The sequence below is a fragment of the Triturus cristatus genome, chromosome 3_2, assembly GCF_964204655.1.
Source record: "Triturus cristatus chromosome 3_2, aTriCri1.1, whole genome shotgun sequence".
NCBI lineage: Eukaryota > Metazoa > Chordata > Amphibia > Caudata > Salamandridae > Triturus > Triturus cristatus.
The window spans coordinates 823730884-823752859 of record NC_140584.1 but is presented as its reverse complement, the minus strand read 5'-3'; the positions used below and the strand labels follow the sequence as shown (position 1 = coordinate 823752859).

The 21976-nt window shown below is 45.0% G+C and overlaps 1 protein-coding gene across 2 annotated transcripts in view; it reads left to right on the top strand.

Annotated features, from left to right (window-relative positions):
- AOX1 (aldehyde oxidase 1) overlaps positions 1 to 18461 on the top strand; it is a 542538-nt gene extending 524077 nt beyond the window's left edge. Inside the window, exons 34-35 of one of the 2 annotated variants that reach the window (XM_085649034.1) lie at positions 13252 to 13419; positions 17192 to 18461. In XM_085649034.1, the coding sequence (XP_085505160.1) occupies positions 13252 to 13419; positions 17192 to 17242 (219 nt within the window). In that variant the 3' untranslated portion in view covers positions 17243 to 18461. Of the gene's footprint in view, positions 1 to 13251; positions 13424 to 17191 lie in introns of both variants that reach the window. The other variant, XM_085649035.1, reaches the window with a different exon arrangement.
- Positions 18462 to 21976: the final 3515 nt, after the last annotated feature.

Genomic DNA, 21976 nt, shown 5'->3' with positions numbered 1-21976 from the left:
GGACATCGGCACTACTGGACGCGGTGTTCCGGGATTGGATCCAAGCTGAAATCTTATTTTTTTTTGCCACCAATGAGAATACGGTTGAGGAGAAGGGTACGTTGTGGGAGGCCTTCAAGGTTGCCATTAGGGGTGTCTGCATTGGGCTCCAATCGGGAGTGCTAAAGTCAATCCGTGCTCGACTTAGTGCTTTGGACACCACCTTGTGGGTACCAGAGAGGGAGTACCAAACTAAGCCGGACCCCCGGACGCTAGCTGACATCCAGCCACACATCACAGAATACAATGACACTGCAGACCAAGAAATACGTTATATATCTGAGAGATGGGAGGCACAGATATATAGGGAGTGCAATAGTCCAGGTCGGAACCTGGTGGCAAAGATAAAAGGGTTTAGAGGTCACACACAGTTGATGAAAATTGCCGATTCTGAGGGCTGCACGCACTACGATACCCCCTCCATTATGAGGGCATTTGTAAACGTTTATACCCAATTATACAGTGCTCCTACCTCTGCCTCCGAGAGGGAAGCAACACTATACTTACAATATTGCTCTTGTCTGGCTGTCCCCTGGGCAAAGGGAATTTTTAACTCAGCCCATAACAGATGAGGAAATAAGAGACGCAATGCATACACTAACAAGCAGGAAGGCTCCGGGTAGGGACGGACTCCCCAGTGAATTTTACAGAATGTATGCAGAACTGTTAGTACCACATCTCCTCGGTTTACTCCAAGAGGAGTACAACAAAGGTACCCTGCCACAGACACTGCGGGAAGCATTGCTAAAAACACTTCCCAAGCCCAGGAAGCCGATTGAAAAATGTGACTCATATCGCCCACTCTCATTAATAAACACAGATGGGGCGCGTGGCCAGGCCGAGGACCAAAATGGCTGCTTGAACCTGAAGCTCCGAAGTATGCACCAGCAATAGCCCACCAAGAGCTATTAAACCAAGGGACATCATCCTAAGCCATTAGGGAACTTCCAGACGCGGGCCTAATGTCACCGATTGGAGCACTGATGCGGCTGCCGGCGGCGGTAGCTTGAGCCTGAGGGCGGGTCTCTGCTTTGCTCGGTGGCCGCACCCTGGCAGCCTATTCGTCACGATGGAGGGCTCGCGGCATTGCAGACGTCTCCCTGAGACTGGGATCATTCTCCAGGCCTCTGGGTGAGTTCACAATAAGCTTACAGCTGGCGGTGGGCATCTGCTCTCTCTCTTGACACTTGCCTGGAGCTATCTGGCGGATTGCCTGCTTTGCAGAATGCACACACCGGCACAGCAACATTAAATGCATGCACTGCACTATCCCAGCACACCTCGTGACAGGAGGAGAGCCTCCAGCATTCAGAGGCACCACTCCAGACCACACTCCCTCCTTGGACTGTAAGTAAGGATCCCTGACCAGCGGCACGGTCGCTTCCAGATACTGCTCCTACATGAAACCCATGGTATTAAATAGATACACATCAGTCAGCTCAAGGCTGCGCCGTGCTGGATGGAGGAATGTGGACACTGCAGCACCACTGATACATCTAGCGCCGCGACTCAGCCGTGCCACCACTACACATTGACTGTGGGACGATCTCGTCATGGAGGGGGTCTTTTCAGCCTAATACAGTGCTTCTGTGCTTCTGGCCCCTAACTGGGCATTTCATTATCTCTCCCCTAGTCACCCACTTGTCACAATGGGGCGCACTGATCCCTGCCAGCGCCCATTGTCATTTGACTCCTCTAAAACCCCTAGGCGTGGTGGAGATGAACTGCGTGGTGGTGAAGGCCAGGGATCCAGAGATAAGGGCACCACGATGCCGGAGGGAACTGCAGCCATTCTTCCTGAATTAATAGCCATATTCAGTGCAGTTGATGTTCAACTCAATGGCATAGCGTCAAAACTGAAAGGTATGCATGAACGCCCTGACCAACAAGAAGCGCATATCTCCACTGCAGAACAATGACTCTCGGACATCAAAGTCACACATTCTACTAGTACCAAGCAGATTGACAAACTTGGAAAATTACTCAAGCAAACTGCAGTCAAGGTTTTGAAGCGAGATCCCACAGAAATAACATGCGCATTGCAGGAATCCCTGAGTCCACGAACACGGGTCGTATGTGGAACACCTACTCACTGAACTCTTTGGCAAAGAGGCCTTCTCCACTTCATTCGTAATTGAGAGGGACCACAGAACCCTCGGGCCCGACTTGCCCCTGATGCACCTCCTAGATTGATCATCGCCAAACTTATTAATTACCAAGACCAGTATTCAATACTACGGCTTGCCCGTGAGAAAGGCTCATTACAATATCAGGGCATGATGCCAACGTTCTACCCAGACTACACCCCAATCGTGCAAGATGCGCGCCTTTAATTTACAGGAATCAAGCGCACCCTACGTGCAGTCAATGTGAAATATTCTATGCTCTATCCGGCGAAGCTTCGTGTCCAGCTTGGTGGCAAGACACATATTTTTGAAACAGCAAATGAAGCTGCCCAATTTTGTAAACGCCACCATGTAGAACTTGCCCCTACAAATAAGGCGCCTGCCGCTTTGTCTCCTGCCCACCCATCCACCATATAATGTTGCCATGGTCCTGACTGATACCGGGGGTTGACAGTTACTCAGATTATGTTGTATTATCCCTGACGGGGAGGTAAGCTTTCCCCCCACTGGTAACTGCTACATGAAATGTTCTCTTCTTTTTTCCCACATCGATGCAGCAGTAATTCCTAAATGTATGAAACAGTGTTGATGTGATAAAGGTCATGATCTCTTTTCTAGCTAGGCCATTACTTATATATACATGCCCATAGTCAAATAGGTGCTCTTCTTGGGCATTGTCTCCCCCCAAGGATGACTCCATTAATATTTTCTTGTTTTCTGATAGGGGCATGTTTTTTGGGATTCTCTGGCAGTATCTGTTATACTGCTGGAAGTGGTAGGGGGTATCAGGGTGTTTCGTGTTATACTATCTGTTTTTTTGCATAATTCTATTTAGTTTACTCTATTGGACTCACTACATATGCACTGTGCATGCCAAATCTTGTACGAATAACTTGCCTTGTTCTGACTAGCAACTATAATACACATGCTTATCTACCACTTTGACTAACTCCCACTGTCCATGACTACACCCAACATGACTTCTAGCCTCTCCTCCTTAAGATGCATATCCTGTAATGTGCGGGGGCTATCCAATCCCCGAAAGGGCCGATGGGTACTGTCCTATTTGTCCAGACATGGCATACAGGTCGCCTTTCTCCAGGAAACACATTGCACCCCAGGTGCAGCACCTCGGTACACCTCCACTTGGGGCACGAACCGGTTCTTAGCGAACTATAGCACATATTCCAGAGGGGTCTGCATCCTAACACATAAGGCGATACTATTCACCACATGTGAAGTAGTTGCTGATTTCGATGGTAGGTATTTAGTTGTTGCAGGCATATTGGGTACCATCCCCCTACTATTAGTTAATATCTATGCACCAAACACAGACTCCCTTACCTGCTTACATTCCTCCACTATACTCATGGGTGGGGACTTTAATCTCTCCCTGAATCCGATGATCGATACAACAGGTCCAGGCCACTCCACGACACCACATTCTCTGCTTGCTTTATGTGAACTCAGACAATTCCACCTTTTAACACGTGCATGGCAATTCAAATATCTACACACAGTACTTGTTCCCGTATAGATCATTGGTTCATTACGCCAAACCTAACACTTGCACTTAATGATATTTCACATTTACCCAGAACGTTGTCCGCCCATTCCCCCGTGCTACTCACGATGCAGATATCAGACAACCTACCACCATGTGCACCCTGATTTTTCCCTACGAATGCCTTACTGGATGAGATCTTCCGTACTGAAGTCCGAGATGCAATCACTGAATATTTCCAGCACAACGTAGGCACAGTGCAACACTTTTTGACACGCTTGGACGCTTTTAAAGCATACATCAGGGGGTGTGCATAGCAAAGCACTATAGTGTTCTACGCTCAATCCGCAGACACTTAACAAGTGGAACAAGCACTAAAAACACTTGATTCTGAGATGCTTGCATGAGACCACTCCACGCACTTACGGAGAAGGACTGCGTTAATCCAGTAGTTTCAGGAGCTAGCCCACCGCAAGGTCAAGTATTTAAGTAAATACGACAGCACAAGAATATATGGAGAAGGGGAGAGGCCCGGCCGCACATTAGCTAATACCCTGCGTCCCCCATACCAGGCGACAATTATCTCCTCCCTCCATCTAGATGATGGTACCACAATTACAGCAACGAAAGATATAACACACACTTAAATGCAATATTATACTAACTTATACTCCTCTAAATCCAATACCGCTGCAGGTACCATTGCAGATTATCTCTCAGAAATCGCTATGGTTTGGATATAGGTGGGACAACAACAGTTCTTAGCCGCGCCAATCACTTGTGAGGAGATTGCACAAGCAATTGATGACCTTAACGGCACACGCACCCCGAATCCAGACATCTTCTCTGGTGTGTTTTATAAGTCATATAAAGATGATTTAATCCCTTACCTACTTGAGGTATATGTGGAGGCTCTGTCATGAGGTGTCCTCCCCCAGACAGTGCGAGAATCAGTTATAACCCTCCTATAGATGCCTGTTACACCACCAGAATACTGTTCATTCTACTGCCCCGTTATCTTTATTAAACCACGACAATAAAATTTTGGCCAAGGTAGTGGCCACCAGATTGTCTCTCCTGATTAACACAATAATTTCCCTGTTACAGACAGGTTTTGTTCCCAACCACTCTAAGTCAGTAAATTTGCGTACTATATTTGCACCTGACCATTGCAAATTAACCCTGACCTCCCAGCAGCCGCGGTCCTATTAGAAGCTGAAAAAGCATTAAACTCCTTAGAATGGGCGTTCCTATTTGCCACATTGAGCTGGTTGCACTAAATGCTTTTGTAACCTTATTCGCCTATTGTACGCGGCCCCCATAGCGCGTTTAAGAGTGAACGGTGCCATCACGGACCAGTTGCTCCAGTCCCAAGGTACAAGGCAGGGATGTCCCCTATCCCCCCTATTATTCATAAAAGCAATGGATCCCCTTGTTCGACATTTCCAAGAGCGTCACCTGGCAAGAGGGTTGAGATTTCAACACGGCCCATTTTTAGCATCACTAGACGCTGATGACATTATGCTGTTTCTCAGAAATCCTGAGTCAAACCTCTCTCCAGTCTTCAGAGAAGTGCTTCGCTTTAAAGCATTGTCTGGTCTCATGATCATTTGGTCTATACCTGAAATATTCCCAATGACAGATGCGACTTTTCAGACTCCTCTGGACTTCCCCCTCCAATGGTGCTCGGATCCCCCTAGGTTATTCGGTATCTACCCACACTGGCAAAGTTATGAAGTAATAAGACTGAACTACGGCCCGCGATAGATAGGCTAAACAAAATATTCTAAAAATGGATAAAACTCCCTCTGTCCATGGCCAGAAGAATCGCAATAATAAAGATGGTGGTACTTCCCTGGTGGTACTTCCCCAGTTCTTATATTTGTTCCGAAATATCCCCATTGCGCTCACTAATGCTGTCTTTGATAGCCTCCGAGGCGCACTTACTCGACTGATATGGGGGGGGGGGGGAAACACCGCAGGATCGGCTGGAGTACTCTAATATTGCCCTATGAACATGGAGGATTCGGAGTCCCAGATCTCTACCTTTACTATTTAGGAGCACAAGTACATTTCTCTTATCACTGGTACCATCCTGACGCACAGCTTCAGTTCCTTAAGCCTGAGAGCTCGCAGGTTCAACCCTATCCGCTAGAAACACTCTTACCACGTGGACTATGCAGAAATGTCCCGGATATTCAAACAATTGCAACAACATGCTGGGCATGGATAAAACTTCTACGATATCTTGGTTTCGGATACCTTTGTTCACCACACATTCCTATAACAAACAATCCATGGTAATCTGTCACAACGGAAACGCTCACCCGAAAAATGCTCCATACCTGCTGAATGCAAATCAGCGATATGTTCAGTCAGGCTGGATTACACTGGTGTCCTCTCTTCATGAGGAATGCAACGTCACGCAGATGGATACATTCAATCTACATAGTGTGCTTCAAGCTGTGATCCCCACTGCCCCCCTTGAACCGCCCGATTTTCCCTACTATCGGAGGTAATCACGGTCCCTGACAGTACTCATTTGCTATCCAGACTTTAACATGCAGCACCCAACATGAAGCCCATCACTGACAGGGGTTCGAGGGCAGCCTGGGAAAGAGACTTGGGTTTCCCTTTGCCTGACAAAATGTGGTTTTACTGTCGCCAGCAAACCAAACTAGTTTCAAACAACCACCGGCACAAATGATTACACTTTAAGTATTTGCATCGTTCATATTTTACTGCACATCTTCTATCCAAACTCCATCCTGCCAAACCCCATCACTGTCGTAGATGCACATCAGACCATGCAGCCTTCGTGCATTTAGTCTAGAATTGTGCACCTCTACTGTCATATTGGGAGGAGATATTCCACATCTTATCCCAGATGGTAGAAACCGATATAGAGCCTTCTCCACTTATAGCCCTTTTAGGCTATGTCCTCCCATTGCCGCAGGGAATCCGGCAATACACAGCCATCGCGTTATTACTAGCCAAGCGCCAGGTAATTCTGCATTGGGGAGCACCATCCCACCCCTCAGTCAAACGCTGGAGGCAGGACGTGGTTAACTGGGATACTACCAGTGACATATATGCCTCGCTCCAAACCCCTGCATCGAGACAAAAAAAACATCTGGCAGCCCCTGAGAACGTACTTGCAGATGTTTGCACATGAAAGCAGAAACTGTTCCCCCAGTTTAGGCTCCTATGAAGTTACGGAATGAACGTCCAAATTCACTAAAGACCACGTACTCCATCATATGTAAACGTGACGACACCGACCCTGGTTACCCGCTCCCTTCCCATACAAATGGCAATCCTGCTCTCATACTATCGCTTGACACTTTACAATATGACCATATTGTGTACCGCATTGTATATTTAGAAGATGCGAAGACTCCAGTGATGAACTGTGTAGCAAGTTACAGTCATCCATATTAGTCAAAAGCTATGAGATTTAAGTGCAGCTCTGTTCTTTGTTGCTGTGAGACTGTTTCTATCTGATTGACTCATATGTAACATGTCATATTCTATGAAACCAATAAAAGACATTAAAAAAAAAAAAATTAAAATTAACACAGATGTGAAGATACTTGCCAAGATCCTGGCCACTCTCCTGCAGCCCCTACTACCCTCACTGGTACTGCCGGACCAATCAGGCTCTTTGCCCTCCCGGTCCACTGCCCATAATCTGCGCACACTTTTTTCGGTCCTCTACCAGTTGGATCTCTCCATCTGCGCTGCGGCGGGGCTACTCGCCGCCGCCAAGGCCTTTAATTCTATACAATGGTCACATATGTTTGTGGTGATGTCCCGCATGGTGATGCCTCAGGCGTTCCTTCAATGGATCCATCTGTTGTATACTAATCCCATGGTGATGGTCAGGGTTAATGGGATTTCCACAGAGGCGATAGGCATACACAGGGGAATGCAACAGGACTGCCCGCGGTCCCCAATTTTATCTGTGCAAGCATTGGAGCCCTTAGCATGTATAATAAGGCAGAAACATGCAGCAGCGGCCCTGTATGTGGAGGACATGTCCAAGATCCCAAAGTTAACCTGGCGCAGGTCATTAGAGAATACATAAAATATGAATGTACTCTGGACTGAGTAGTAATTGGTCCAAATCGACCGTATTACAGATCACAACTTGCACGGACCCCCTAGCTTTTGAGTACCCCTTCGAGTTGTGCACTGAGCCTGTTAAATACCTTGGGGGTGTGGGTATATAGGGACCCTGAAACTGTCATTCACCGGAATTATGCCATCGCCATCACGAGGCTTGACTAACAGATATCCCGCTGGATACACCTTCCCCTAACCCTGGCTGATAACTGGCCATAATGAAGATGGGAGTGCTTCCCAGATTTTTATACATCTTTGTGAACAATCCCATGCCACTAATCCAAGGTTTTTTCAAAAGTCTGCAATTCTCCATGAGAACCCTTGCCTGGGCTTTGCTGGCAGACGCCCACGCTCCCATATAGATGAGGAGGGTTTGGGGCCCCTGATTTTTACCTTTATTACTTGTGTGCGCAAGTGCACTTTATGCATTACTGGCACTACCCCATGAAATATACCTCACACGTTATGATTGAGAGTGGCGTGGCCCACCCTGCCCCCCCTCAAAGCTATACTGACACACATAAATATTGGCACACGGACCACAGAAATTAACACTACACATTGCACTATGCAAGCTTGGCATGCATTAGCTGCTCGTGCTTATGTGCTCCCTTTATATGTGCCAGCTCTACTTTTAATACATCACCCTGCGATCTCGGTCACTCAGGAGCCTGGGGTGCTTGCCCAGGTGGACAGGTTGAGCTTAGGGTCGATGGGAGACCTATATCAGGAGGGAACGTTTCTGGTATTTGAGGACTTTGTGGGCGGGCATGGCACAAATCCACTTTTGCAGTTCACATACCACAGGCTGCGACTGGCCCTGAAAACACTATTTCCCTCCTTCCCACAAGAACCAGGGACACTGAGGTCCCTGCAGAAACTCCTCACTTGTGCCGACCATAAGAAATTTATAACTAGGCTCCATAACGCTTCCCAGAGTGAATTGTCTGAGCACCCCACCACTGCTCTGGACCACTGGAATGCGGCTTTAGAGCAGCAGATCGCGCTGGACGCTTGGGAGTTCTGCTGCGACATCAAACTGCAATTTACGAATAATCCATTTTACATACGTGCAGCAGCTGTACTACTCCCCACTCCAACTACACAAATTTGGCTTGTGGGAAGATGCAAGTTTTCGACACTGCCGGTACCCCTCAGCAGGGGTTTTGCACTTAGCCTGGGAATGCCCCTCGGTACATGGGAATTAGAGGGAGGTGGCAAGGCCCTCTCAGATATGGTGATGGAGGAGGTGGGGTGCACGCCCTTAATCTGTCTCCTGGGCCTTGTGAAGCCTATTCAGGCAGTGAATCATACAATTGTAGCTGTGGCACTGTTGCATGCAAAACAAAGGGTGTCAACGTGCTGGGGTGGTAGGAGGGTTCCCAAATTCGATGACTGGAAACCAGATATGGCGTATTGTAAGGCACAGCTGGAATCCTATGCAGAGGAACTGCCTTATGCATCACAACCTTAAGACTTTTGGGCCCTGTGTGTTATCATATCTTCTAACATTCGATGTTGTAGATCAGAACTCATACACTGATACTGCAGGACTGCCGGAAATGGAGGCCATGTAGGCCGTGGATGTGGTGATCTGGTTCTTTACTTGCTGATGTAAAATATTGCTGGTGTCCCTGTTCTGTTGGGGGGGAGTTTTACTGCCTTGTATTTCTGTAATCATCCCAACAAGATATATGGAAAATCACAAGTGTGAAGCAGCTGAACTTAAATTGATTGCCCTTTTACAGTGCCAAACAGGATGCAAAGTAATCCAGAGTAATTGGGCTATCTTGGTTTGGATTTTTCAGAAAAAACTGATTATTTCCTCAAGCCTTTCACGAACAGTAGAGTTTTGGCATGTTCCCTGGGACTATTGAACCCTACCAAGTAGTTCCTGCAGCAGGTTCAAAAATGTAGGGGCTACTTAAAGGGGTTGGTGCTAGTTGCCCTAATAACTACAGCAGTTACCTCAATTCTTTCGAGGTTAGGGACAGGGGTCTTGTAGACATTGTACAGGTCACCAGGAGCATTAGTTCCCCCAGTGCCCTTCACCTGCAACAATTTCATGTTAGCCACTTTATTTTGCCCTTAGCAGCACACATCCATCCTACGAGGGGGCACAATTCAATATTTCCTTCAAGGGAGGCAATCAATCACATCTGACAGATGGGTCAGATGGATTGTTCAGCACGGTTTTGCCCTACCATTTCTATTTGCTCCATCACATCTTCTCCCCACATCCCATCGACTTTCAAAGGAATACCTATCCATTCTGCTGCAAGTGATAAAAGTGTTGCTTTCCAATGGTGCTAGCAAGAGGGCTCCAGACTAGGAAAGAGGAGAGGATTGTTGGTCTGACTATTGCCTTGTGCTGAAAAAGGACAGAGGCATCTGGCCTATATTGAACCATTGACTTCTGAATGCCTTCTTGCGGAAGGACAAATAAATTCAAAATCCTCACTTTGGCCCATATCCTATCACTGTGGGTCTAGGAGACTACATGGTGTCCTTGGATCTGCAGGAAGTGTATCTTCACTGGATGGTGTCCTTGGATCTTCAGGACGTGTATTTTCACATACTCGTCCACCACTCCCACAGGTGTTACCTGTGGTTAAAGGTCAGCCAAAAGCATTTCAAGTTCTGAGTGCTCCCCTTCAGCCTCACCAGTACCCCTTGGGTTTTGACCAAAGTGAAGGCAGTGACTACAGCACACCTTTGGAGGTTAGGGGTACCCGTCTTCCCCTATCTCAACGACTGGCTGTTGAAGGTGGGCTTGCCATGATCAATGGCAGACCAACTCCAGAAGATGCAAATCTCTTGACATCGTTGGTGTTCATTATTAACGAGATGAAGTTTCACCTGATTCGATCACAAAGATTGGCTTTCAGTAGGGCTATACTGGTCATAGTGCAATTCAATGTATTCCCTCCATTATAGTGAGAACAGGACATTCGGGCAATGGTCCGGATGTTTCAACTTCAGTCCTGGATCTCCTGGCGTGGCACGCAAAAAAAACAATGGATTTAACCCAGATCTGTGACTGGTGGTGAATGTTTGATTAATTCAGCATTCCGTCCATCATCTGTTCTTTTTGCATTTGTAGCCCTAAGTGTTAAGGGTATGCCCATATGTGGGTCCCGTGCTTGCTTCGCCACCAGATTCAAGCTAGTGTGGCTGGTGAGGGGTGTTACCCCGAAACCGGTCCCAAGATGCTTGTTTCTGGTACCAGAACTCACGGTGTCAACAAATGTCACTCATGGGCTTGAACGGTCATCTGGGGAGGTGGAGAGCAGAGGAACTAGGACTCCAGCTGAAGCTCGGTTCCATATCAGTCTATTGGAGCTGCAGGCTATTCATCTGGCAATGAAGGCCTTCTTGCTCTCGGCCAAGGTAGAGGCTGGTGGAGATTCTCACTGACAACTACTGCCATGTGATATTGCAACCAGCTGGGCAGCGTCGGGTTCTAAACCATGTGCCATGCTGGAACATCAGGTTATCTCACTAATCATGAACCACCTGGAGGTTCCTTGAATGCCAGAATGAAAAAGTTCAGTCAACGGCATCTGTTGGATCAGAAATGGCATTTACATCCTAAGGTGGCACTGGGTATCTTCTGAGCAGGGGGATCCTTGGCCTGATCTTTTCACCACTGACAGGAATGCGCAGTGTTAAAGGTATTGCGCATTGGTGTTTCTGCAAAGAGACTAGATAGGAAATGCATTCCGGCTGGAATGAAACATTGGAATCCTGTACACCTTTCCACCCTTACCTCTCCTGCCCAAGTTCTGAAAAAGATCAGGAAGGACTAGGCCAAGGTCCTGCTAGTGGCTCTGGATATGATCAAGCAAGTGTGGTTCCCGGATCTTCTGGGCAGAAGCATCTGACCTCTAATCGGATATCCACTTAAAGAGGATCTCCTGTCGCAGCAGCAGGACAGGGTGCTTTACCCAAGCCTGCACATTCTACACCTACGTGCTTGGAAACTGAGCTGCAGCAGTTAACTGCATTTAGTCTGCCACCTGAAGTTCATGCACGATGGGCACTGAGACAGATTTGTGGCCTGGTGTGAAGTCTGCCAGATAGATCCTTTACAAGCCAAATTGTCAGATGTTCCATGGTTCTATTAGTCTTTGGCCCAGCAAGGCCATATAGTGTGCACTTTTCATGGTTATTTGTCTGCCCTTTCAGCCTTTTTATGATTGCTGGACCAACCGTTCTTATTTAATTCACCTGAAGTCATGCGGGTTATAAAAGGTTTTAATTCACTATTTGTGATGCCACTGTGGGACCTTAACGTGGTCTTGATATTTCTCAGTGTACGCCTTTAGAACCAGACCACCTTTCACTCGACAAACAGATGCTGAGGAGTCAGGCAGCCTTCTAACCAAATGTTGTGACTCCCTTTAACATTGGGCAGTCCACCACTCTGCCAGTGTTCTTTGCCTCTGAAAAGAGGAGGAGAGGCTTCATCAGATGGACCTCAAAAGTGCTTTATGCTTTTACACTGATCGTACGAAGGACCATCGTGTAGATGATCAGCTTTTTCTGGGGTTCTCCAGGACAAAGAAAGGAAAGGTGTGGTGCAGAGAAACATGTTGAGGGGGATAGTCCTCTCCATGAATATCTGATATGCACTCGTCATGAAGCAGCCTCCAGAAGGTCTGAGAGCTCATTCCATCAGGTTTAAGATTGATTGGCTTGTGGAGTCCCTGTTGTTAATATATGTCAGGCTGTGACCTGAGTGTCAGTGCACACGTTCACAAAACACTGTTTCCTTGACAACCAGGTCGGCAGGGAAGGACATTTCACACTTTCCGTTTTGCAGGTCTTTTTGGTATGAACCCACACCACAGATCCACCTTGGGGAGGTACTGCTTTGGGAGAGGAATCTGTGTTTAGAAGAGTCCAACAGAAGCATAAGTTACCTGCCTTCGGTAACAATGTTCCTAGCGCATATTCTATCCAGCTGCAGATTCCTAATCACCCTCCCACCTCTCTGTTCTGTGGAGTGGCATCTATTTAACACATAAAATGGTCCCAAGTTAGGAACATGTGTACTGATATCAACAACTGATTCACGCTCCATGCCTGAGGGTGAGGAAAAGATCAAGCAAGAAGCTTACATCAGCACAAAGGGGTGGCACTGATATGGAGTCCACACAGAGCCACACGGTGCCACCTAGTAACGTGCAAGAGCATCTCTGAGAAGGTTTTTGGGTCTAGTGTGGCGGCTGAGGAGTATTTTAAATTAATAGTAATATAGAGTGGTTATATTTTGTATTCACTAAAAGGAGCTCTACCGAAGGTAAGTGACTTGTTCATGTTGTATATCACAATAGAAACATGTTTAGAATGACAGTGTTAGTAAATGGGTAGAGATTGCATTGTATGGTTCTGCTCTTGATAAATTAGGTCTGCTACGATTCTGTTTTAAAAAAAATGTATTGCTTCCTGTAGGGTGTGGGGGAGCCATCTTTGTTTCTGGGATGCTCCGTCTATTTTGCCATCAAGGATGCTATAGATGCTGCACGGAAAGAAAGGAAACTGGAAGGCTCTGCAGTGACCAGGACCCCGCTGACTGCTGAGCGTATCTGGATGGCGTGTTCAGATAATGTAACTAACATGGTAGGTATGTGCAGAAGCTTCAGATGACATCATAGTAAATGCGGGTAGTGACCCATAGACGTAAAGTGATTATTTATCTCTTTTCAAGTCTTGCTTTCTAGCATAGTTTCTACCAAGATATTTACAGTGCACTTTGACTTTTGGCATATTTTGATTTTGAATTCTTGAATGAGGAATAGCACATGGCCCTGTTCAGGGAGCCTTTCTCAGGAGTGCTTCACTAAGTCCAGTAACACTGGCAAAAGGTAGAACTTCACTATTATTAAAACTGAGGGCCCTAGTCACTACCAGCAGGTTAGAACTGCATTTTTGTTAAAACTGAGTGGTTCTCTGAAGGGGAACCAAGCTGATTGACCACACTACAACCAATCAGATTGGCACCAGAGCTCACCTTAATTGTCTTCATCTGAGAGCAATTGATCAGATTGACTGACTCCTCTTTGGGAAGAGTAGGTATAAATGTCACTTTCAGAGGGTGGTTCTAATATGATTTCATGGCTGCTTTGAGTGGGACTTAGAGAAACTGCAGATTACTCCTCTGCAGAATGTCAGAATTCCACATTGGGTGGAAAAGAAGCATTTCTCATTAACATTTATACTAAGTAGGCTAAGTACACAAATGTATTGTGTCAACAAGTGATATTAAAAGATGCAGTTGAGCAGTAAACGTATGCATGTCCACAATTTCTGTTTCTGCTTTGGTTGGGGTCGAAACCCCTCACTAGATTTGCTCTGAATTGTGTGCAGAAGACCAAGTGGAAGTTTTCTTACTTGAGTACTTTTTCTCATTTGTACTACCATTCATAACAACATAATCAACTGCAACTAAATGTTAAGGGTACAGCGAACCTGGTTGGTTGCATGTGCGAGTGAGATCATCTTTTAATGTTACCACTGTGTTACCAGTTCACCAGTTCCCCATCAGGGCACATATTATAAATTGTGCATTGGAGAAGATTAGCCATGTCATCCAACATTTGCCCCTGGACTACACGCAGTAGGAGCACTCTGGTAAGACATTGTCCATTTGAGAGAGCACTCTGGTAAGACATTGTCCATTTGAGAGGAAACTCTTCATGCGTGAAGTGGTCATTCTCTCAAATGGTTGAAGTACTACTTGCAACCACTTTCGCTTTTCCTGCACTCGCCTTCTTGCTTCCAGCCTTTGAGTTGCTGGTTTTATTTTGAAGGTGTTGTAGTAACTGTGAGTATGATCTGCTCAGTCAGTCCTGCTTACCTTACAATGTGTGAACAGGACAATCAAGAAATAAAAGCTGTAGAGGCGATGGGGTGGTGGTACACAACTGCCAACAGGAACACTCCAGTGTACCTTTTCTTACTGTCTCTACATCCACTAACTGCAGGAACTTGATGCAGCACTGTATTAAAGACCATTTACTATTGCTGGATGGCCTGTACCAAGTACTTTCTCACATAGTATTAAAACCCTGGCATGTGGAAACCCACACTAGAGGCAAGTAAAACCTTACTAAAGTGGGCTTTAATAAACTGATCAATCCTGCTGATTTACGAAAATTCATGTGGTTGTACAATTACGCGTTGAGTTAAGGTACAATGTTTAAACTATCGCTCAAAGAGCGCACATTGACCCAATTAAAGGTGTAAACAGCATCACAGGGCCCAATGTTGTCTCTCCTGACACGTTGCAATAGAGATTACAGAAGAAAGGTACAAACCACTCTATTAAATCACAAGCTGAATGGGTAAGTTAATAGCATTAGAAGTACAAAAAAGCCATATGAGTGATAAAAGTTAAAGGAGCACAAAGAAAACAAAGAGTGAGGGAGAAGATGTAAACGCCATCAAAGCAAGAAAGTTAAATCTTGGTGAATGGAGAAAAAAGAATTGGATAATAGCCTCTAAAGGAGTTTCTCATGCTAATGCAAAATGCATACAAACTGCACCGATTCAGGGTGGCAATTGAGAAACTGAAGGTTGGAGAAATTCCACAATTTCTCAGCATGAGTGTATGGGGAAGGCTAAAGAGTTCTGGAATCAAAATGTAAGGAAAGAAAAACTTAGTAAAAGCGGTCATTAAAATCTGCGTGGATCAGAACTTAACTCCTTTCCACATCCATGATACCTTATATTTAGCAAGACATTGCAAAGCTACAGGTCAGTCCGGGGTGTTCATAGAGGAGGTCAGAAAGAAGGGAAGAGGTAAGAAGGAAGGTCAGTCAGGAGACAGCTTAAGCAAAAAGACCTTGCTAGATTCAAGTGACAAATAATTGGAAAGAATGTTGAATTACAGCGTTCTTGAGGTGGCCTTGTTTTGGGGGGCAATGTAGACTTTTATACTTGCATGAAGTATTGTCTTCCACAGGCAGTGGGGTGGGGAGAACTCCTCTGCAGAAGCTCAGAAAAACTGAGAAGATAAGGATTTGGGAAAAAGTGGTACTAACCATGAGATAAATGTATACATTGTGTAAAGTATTACAAAGAACGCGGATGAAGGGAAACAAGGGAGGACAATTGAAGATTGATAACCCGGATCAGGAACAACAATTTCTTGATTCCAAGTCTCTTTGAGCAAGAGAATGATAACATTTTAGTTGCAGAGTTAAACAGGGTGTGAGCATCCAAAAGTTCACTCTTTTTCATTAATGTCAAGAGCAGGGAGAATCTATTCCCCATGTTACGATGAAAAAACAAAAGTATTGTGACTTATTGTATGGTACAAAACATTGACCAATAAATTTGGAAAGATCTGGGATAGTATATGCTTCCATAAGAGTGCGTTTAACAGCAGTGGGTGCATACTTGCAAAAGAAGGAATATTCTTCGTTTTTTAGTCCCAGTCACAAGGGTTTTTAAGCAGGAATTGATTACAATTGCATCACCAGGAGTTGTACCAGCCCCTTCTTTGGACTTATACATCGTACTAACTTATATCATGGGGACATCAGCTATGTCCACAACCGTATCTTTCCTAGAACAAGGTATTTGTGTTAGCTGTTTCATCCTTAAATAGAGTTGACAAGTTATAAGTGCTACCTATTGAGGAAGCATACTTGAAAGTCCCTTATGGCATGGTAGTTCTACTCACTAACCCACGCTTTCTACCACAGGTAGTACCAGCACTTCATATGATTGAATCAGTTGAATTACCACATTACTTACCTGTAACACTCAGGTAGTAGCTTGCAGGGTTGTTGATTCACATGTTCCTACCCTCCTCCCTGTTTGGTATAGTAGCAGGATGTTTCTGAAGGGAAATCACTTTCTTCCTAGCTATTAGACATTTAGACACAGACTAAAATCCCAATGGGGAAATGACAAGCATACACTCTAAAGTGCCCTAATGGATGATGGGGTTCAAGCATGTTGTCACAGGTCTGACTTGTAATAGTCCAAACCCAACATTAAATGACAGGAGACTGCACAGCATGTGTGCTACAACACAACAAGCTGCAAACTGAGAGGTAATCGTAAGTAATATTTTCCATAAAGAGGCATTGTATCTGTTGTGGCAAGAATTGGTGCGGCAGATAATGTGTTAGCAAACTGCATTTGCAAAGAAATAGACCATTTCAGTCTTGCCTGTGCTCTACTGAATTCCTCCTCCTTAGGAGCTGGTAAAGTAGAGACGCTGTCAATGGGTCTTATCTATTATTGACTCGTTTTATCTCTTTGTCGTTTATTCTACCCATAACTGCTTCACATCTCTCAGTTGAATATAGGACAACTCTTCAATCATTGGAAAATGGGCACAATGAGAACTTAATAGTTAATCTTTCTCTCTCTGTTTCAGATTCCAAAAGATGAGAATGAAACCTTCACGCCCTGGGCTATCAATGTGTGAAGAAGGGATTATACGTAGTGGTAGATGATTGCATTGGAATGTGTGTAACCGCATCAGTCACAAAACAAACATATAATGTTCCTATAAGATGTCTTTTAGTGGGAGAGGTCTGGATGGATTGGGCTGAAGGAAATTTAGAGGCTTAGCCATGCATGCCAGCTTTACCATTTTTGGCAGTAGACTACCCATGTTTAATCAATTCCACCAACAGCTTGCCTTCCTGCTGTAGTCTATCGCTATTATTACTAGACCGATGAGTAAAACATTATTTGTAAGAAATACATTTTAATATTAGCTTCTTTGGTTTCCTGTCCTTATGTTGATTATGCAATCATAGCTCCTCACATGAACCGAACTGAATATACTGTGACTGCAAACATCCCAGCCGGCTCATGCATATTAAAGAGCCAGCCTTGTACTATGCACCTGCAACATCTCAGCTCTTGAGAGCTCTCGCTCCCCTGTGTTAGGCAGAATGCAAATTAATGCTCATAATTGGATAGGTAGTGAAATGGGGGACTCATTTAATGCATATAACATTCCTTTGGAACAATAACACATATGACACACACACGCAGATTTTAAGACACTGATTTTTTTCCAAGCTCAGCATTTATTCCCCAGGTGCAAAGTAGCAACAAGCATTGGCATAGCCAATAGGTCTCGCCTTTGGGACCTTATAAGTTTTTAGCCATGCAACAGTTGATGTTATTGCACCAAGGATATTGTGCTGCATAACTAAATACTTATAAGGTCCCAAAAGCAAGACCTAGTGGCTATGCCAATGCTTGTTTAAGCAAGCGTTAGCAAAGCCAATTGGTCTGGCTTGCATTTCGAGTCCTGAGTAAAATATTAAAAATAAATCCTGCTATGTGGAAAGGGCACTCTATGAGAGCAGGGGATGCCCGTAAAAATGGACAAAGATTTGCGGGAAATGGAATGAATATCGAGCGATGCTGTCTAGTCTGATTGCTCGACCTGAACAGGGGCAAGAGACAATATAGCTGAAGGAAGGGAAGGGGTTGCGATGGAGGGGCGATGGTGAGAGATGTAAACCACTAATAAGAAGAATGTTAAAGACTTGTCAATCTGTTTGGGTCTTGCTAAATTACTATGATATGTATCCGGCAAATGGGTGGTTTGTTGTTGTTTCAATAAAAAGATTCTCAATTTTTTTATTTTTTATTCTGCTGCAGTGAATAAACAAATCCTCAGCTATTCTACGTGCAATGCATCCACGTGATTAAGAAATTATGGGTGATGATTCAGTATACTTTTGGGATGTAAAATTAGTCTTTTTATGCATTGTATTGGAAACACGCCATGCAAAGCAGAAAGATACACCAAGCTTCCAATAGAACAACGTGAAAGAAACGTGCTGCTTTGGACCGAGCCAAAACCCAGGTCATGTATATTTTAAAGTATTGCTCACACTAGGTATTAAGGGGGATGTGGTGTTCATCCAAGGTGTAAAAGTTGCATCCGGAAATTACAGCTTTAACACAAGTCCAGCGATTTCAGTGAAATGTGCCAGGGGATCAATTGATTTTACTTCTTGCTTTGGCTCTACCAGGCATCAAGAGTATAGGTGACATTTTGTATTCTGTAGGTAAACTTGCCGAATAGTCACAGTTCAAAATTATGAGAATAAAGTGAAATCAAGTAGACTGTGGACTGGCAGCTCCTCTGTGAGTGATGAAATTGCTATCGATTTATGGCAAATGCCAGTCAAGTAAGACAGGGCCTGTTTCGTTGCTGTCAGATGAGTGCTGGAAGTAGTCAGGGTTTGGTATCAATCATGGGTTGTAGGTGTGAGGCAGTGTCAGGCTGTAACAACTGATTTGATGTCAACGTGGATGTGAGCGCCTTTGCTGTCAGTGGTGTTGCTGCCATGAAATGAGGGGGAAATGGCATAGCTTCTCAGAGACAAACTTATGCATATAATGTCAAATTCCAGACGTACTTGAAGTTTTTTGAAGCACGGAAATGTTGATATTACAACACGTAGGTGATGTGTGGAAGCGTGCCCACCAGGCTCTGTGATAACACTTAATGTAAGACGATTCGCGGCTGCAGATGGTTAGCCTGACTACACCGACTTTAGTTTAAACTCTTTTCGGTTGCTTGGGTTTTCCCCGAGGGACATGGAAAAGGGAGTCAGTCAGATAAAGAGAATTAAAGCTCTGCTCTCTAAAATACTTGCAGATACACGTTCAATGCTCATCTCAAATGAGTTAAGATAAGCACGTGAGCAATGTGCGTGCGTGTCTGTGCAGAGGCCGCGCCCTCCTTACAGTAATGCCACAGTTACATTTAGTGGCGAAATGGCTTCTATGAATAGAGCCCACGGCGCTCCACGCCCTGCGGGTAATTATACCTGGAAAGAAATAGGAATGCTTTGGGAAAGTTGCCTGTGTGGCATCGTGCAGGCGAAAAAGAATGCCAGGGGAGAGCAGAGACTCGGAAGAACACATTTTGTGAGCAAACAAAAGTCTCTTTAATAGCGAGTAAATGTCAGACTTCCTGCACCTGCCTCAGATATACAGCTGCCAGCTGCGCCCATGGCATGTGCGGCCCCTTCTGCCAGACCTGGAGATTAATAACCAAAGTTGGCACGATATGAATTTTATGCCCCTGTTGCTTACGCTAAAAGCCGAAACTAATATTCCTGATTGCAAAGTGTTGATGATTCGCACCTGGAACGAATCAACTTGGTCGCCATGCGTACAAGTATTAGAGAGTACATTTTCTAGTATCTTAAGTCTTTCTGTACATTGCGAATATCCAATATGACCCCTTCTGAAACGTGCAAAATTATCTTACAGGAGCTTAATTTGTACTGCTCGTAAGTTGTCTTCAGTGTGGCGTCATGTTGTGGGTGCCAGGTGCATTATTGACCGTCTGCTTCTGTGTGTTGGTTGAGGTCCTTCCACTGGCGAAGATAAAGTCTCATAGTGACTAGAAGAACTTCATTACAAGCTAAGAAATAAATCAGTAGTTTCCAATTCACAAAAACTAACAGAGACTCCTAAAGATTCTTATACAATCCATCCATGAGAGGGGGGTTTTTTATAATCTCAAACATGGTTCAGAGCGCTTCGAACTGAGACGCTCTTACAACACTCTAAAGCCTGCACGAAGAACTATTCATTATATGTATTGCTCGGATTACTTACCGGTAATCTTCATTACTCTGAGTCTTCCTTACTCGACCAATTCCTTTCTTGGTGGAGTGCGTGTGCCCATTCACTCCCCTGTATCCACCGCTGTAAAGCTGGTTCTTCCCTTTCTGTGAAACAGTCAAAGGGAAAGATCGATATAACCCCTCCCCTTCCCCTTGCTCTGCCTGTTGAATAGAAAGCCCAAAACACAAGCTGGTGAAAGAACAGGGCAGCGAGGGAGGCACGGAATGGGACAAGTAAGGAAGAAAATCAGAGTAATGAAGAGTACCATTAGGCAATCCGAGGAATACCTCCTCTTCTTCCGTTCCTCGTCCCATTCCTTACTTGGTGGAGCAATGCCAAAGCAAAAACCTATTTCAGCACCTCCAGGAAAACCACAAGGGGCACACAAAATCAGCAAGAAGAAATTCTTTATCAATCTTTCAGAACAGAGCAGAAGCACAGAAACCTCCAGAAAAGGTCCCAACAACCCATAAGACAAATTAAGGTGACAAAGAACATTCAAAAAGAGGAACAGGGAGTCCACAAAGAATATGACTATGAAAAAGATCTTGTAGCCTTCCAGGTCCCTTAACCAATACATAATTCTGACCCCTGAGCAACAGGCAACCAATTATGGGAAATTAAAGTGTAAGAGGAGGACCATGTAGCAGCTCCGCAGATGTCTCTACGGAAAAAAACACCAGACCACTCTGTCCAAGAAGCTGCCATACCTCTAGTAGAGTGAGTTGTGATCCCTCCTCGTGTTTCTCTACCGTGAGCCAGATAAGCGAAGAAAATTCCTGTCTTCACCTATCGGACCAAGGGAGAGGAAGACTAAAATTAAGAAAAGAGCCAGAGACGGGTCAGGGTCAGAGGCTTCCTGCTATAAACAGGTAGAACAATCCCTTGGTCACAGTGAAACACAGAACTGACCTTCGGCAAGAACTAAGGATCCAGAGAAAGAACTATCCTATCTTCAAAAATCCACAAATATGGATGGCGGAAGACCAGGTTATTTAGTTCCCCCAAACCTATTGGCCGTAGTAATGGTCACAAAAAAGCAAACCTTCAAGATAAGGAATTTAAGAGAAACTGACTCAGAGGGTTCCGATGGTTACTCTGTAAGTGAGAAAGGGATATGGTAACACCCACAGAGGAAAAGAAGTACGGATCTTAGGTCTCAGGAGCTGAAAACCCTTAAGATCTTAGAGGCCATCAGTTCAATGGAGGACAGATTGTCCCACAGAGCACAAAATGTCTTAATGGAGAACCAATGAAGCTTAGGAGTTGCAAGTGAGAGGCCCTTATCAAATCCTTCCTGAAGAAACTGAAACATTTCAGTAGCAGGAGCAGAAACAGGAGACAAAGTCCTCAACCTGCACCATCTATCAAAGGAACCCAACGATGCTCATAAGCCTTATTTGTGCAAGCTCGTCTTGAAGACTGTAGAGAACAGGATATAGACAAAGAAAGTCCTTTATTCAAGAAACCCTCCCTCTCAATCTACAGACCGAGAGTCTTAATTTGGCTTGTGTATGCACCACTAGAACAGTTATGGACAGGGGAGATG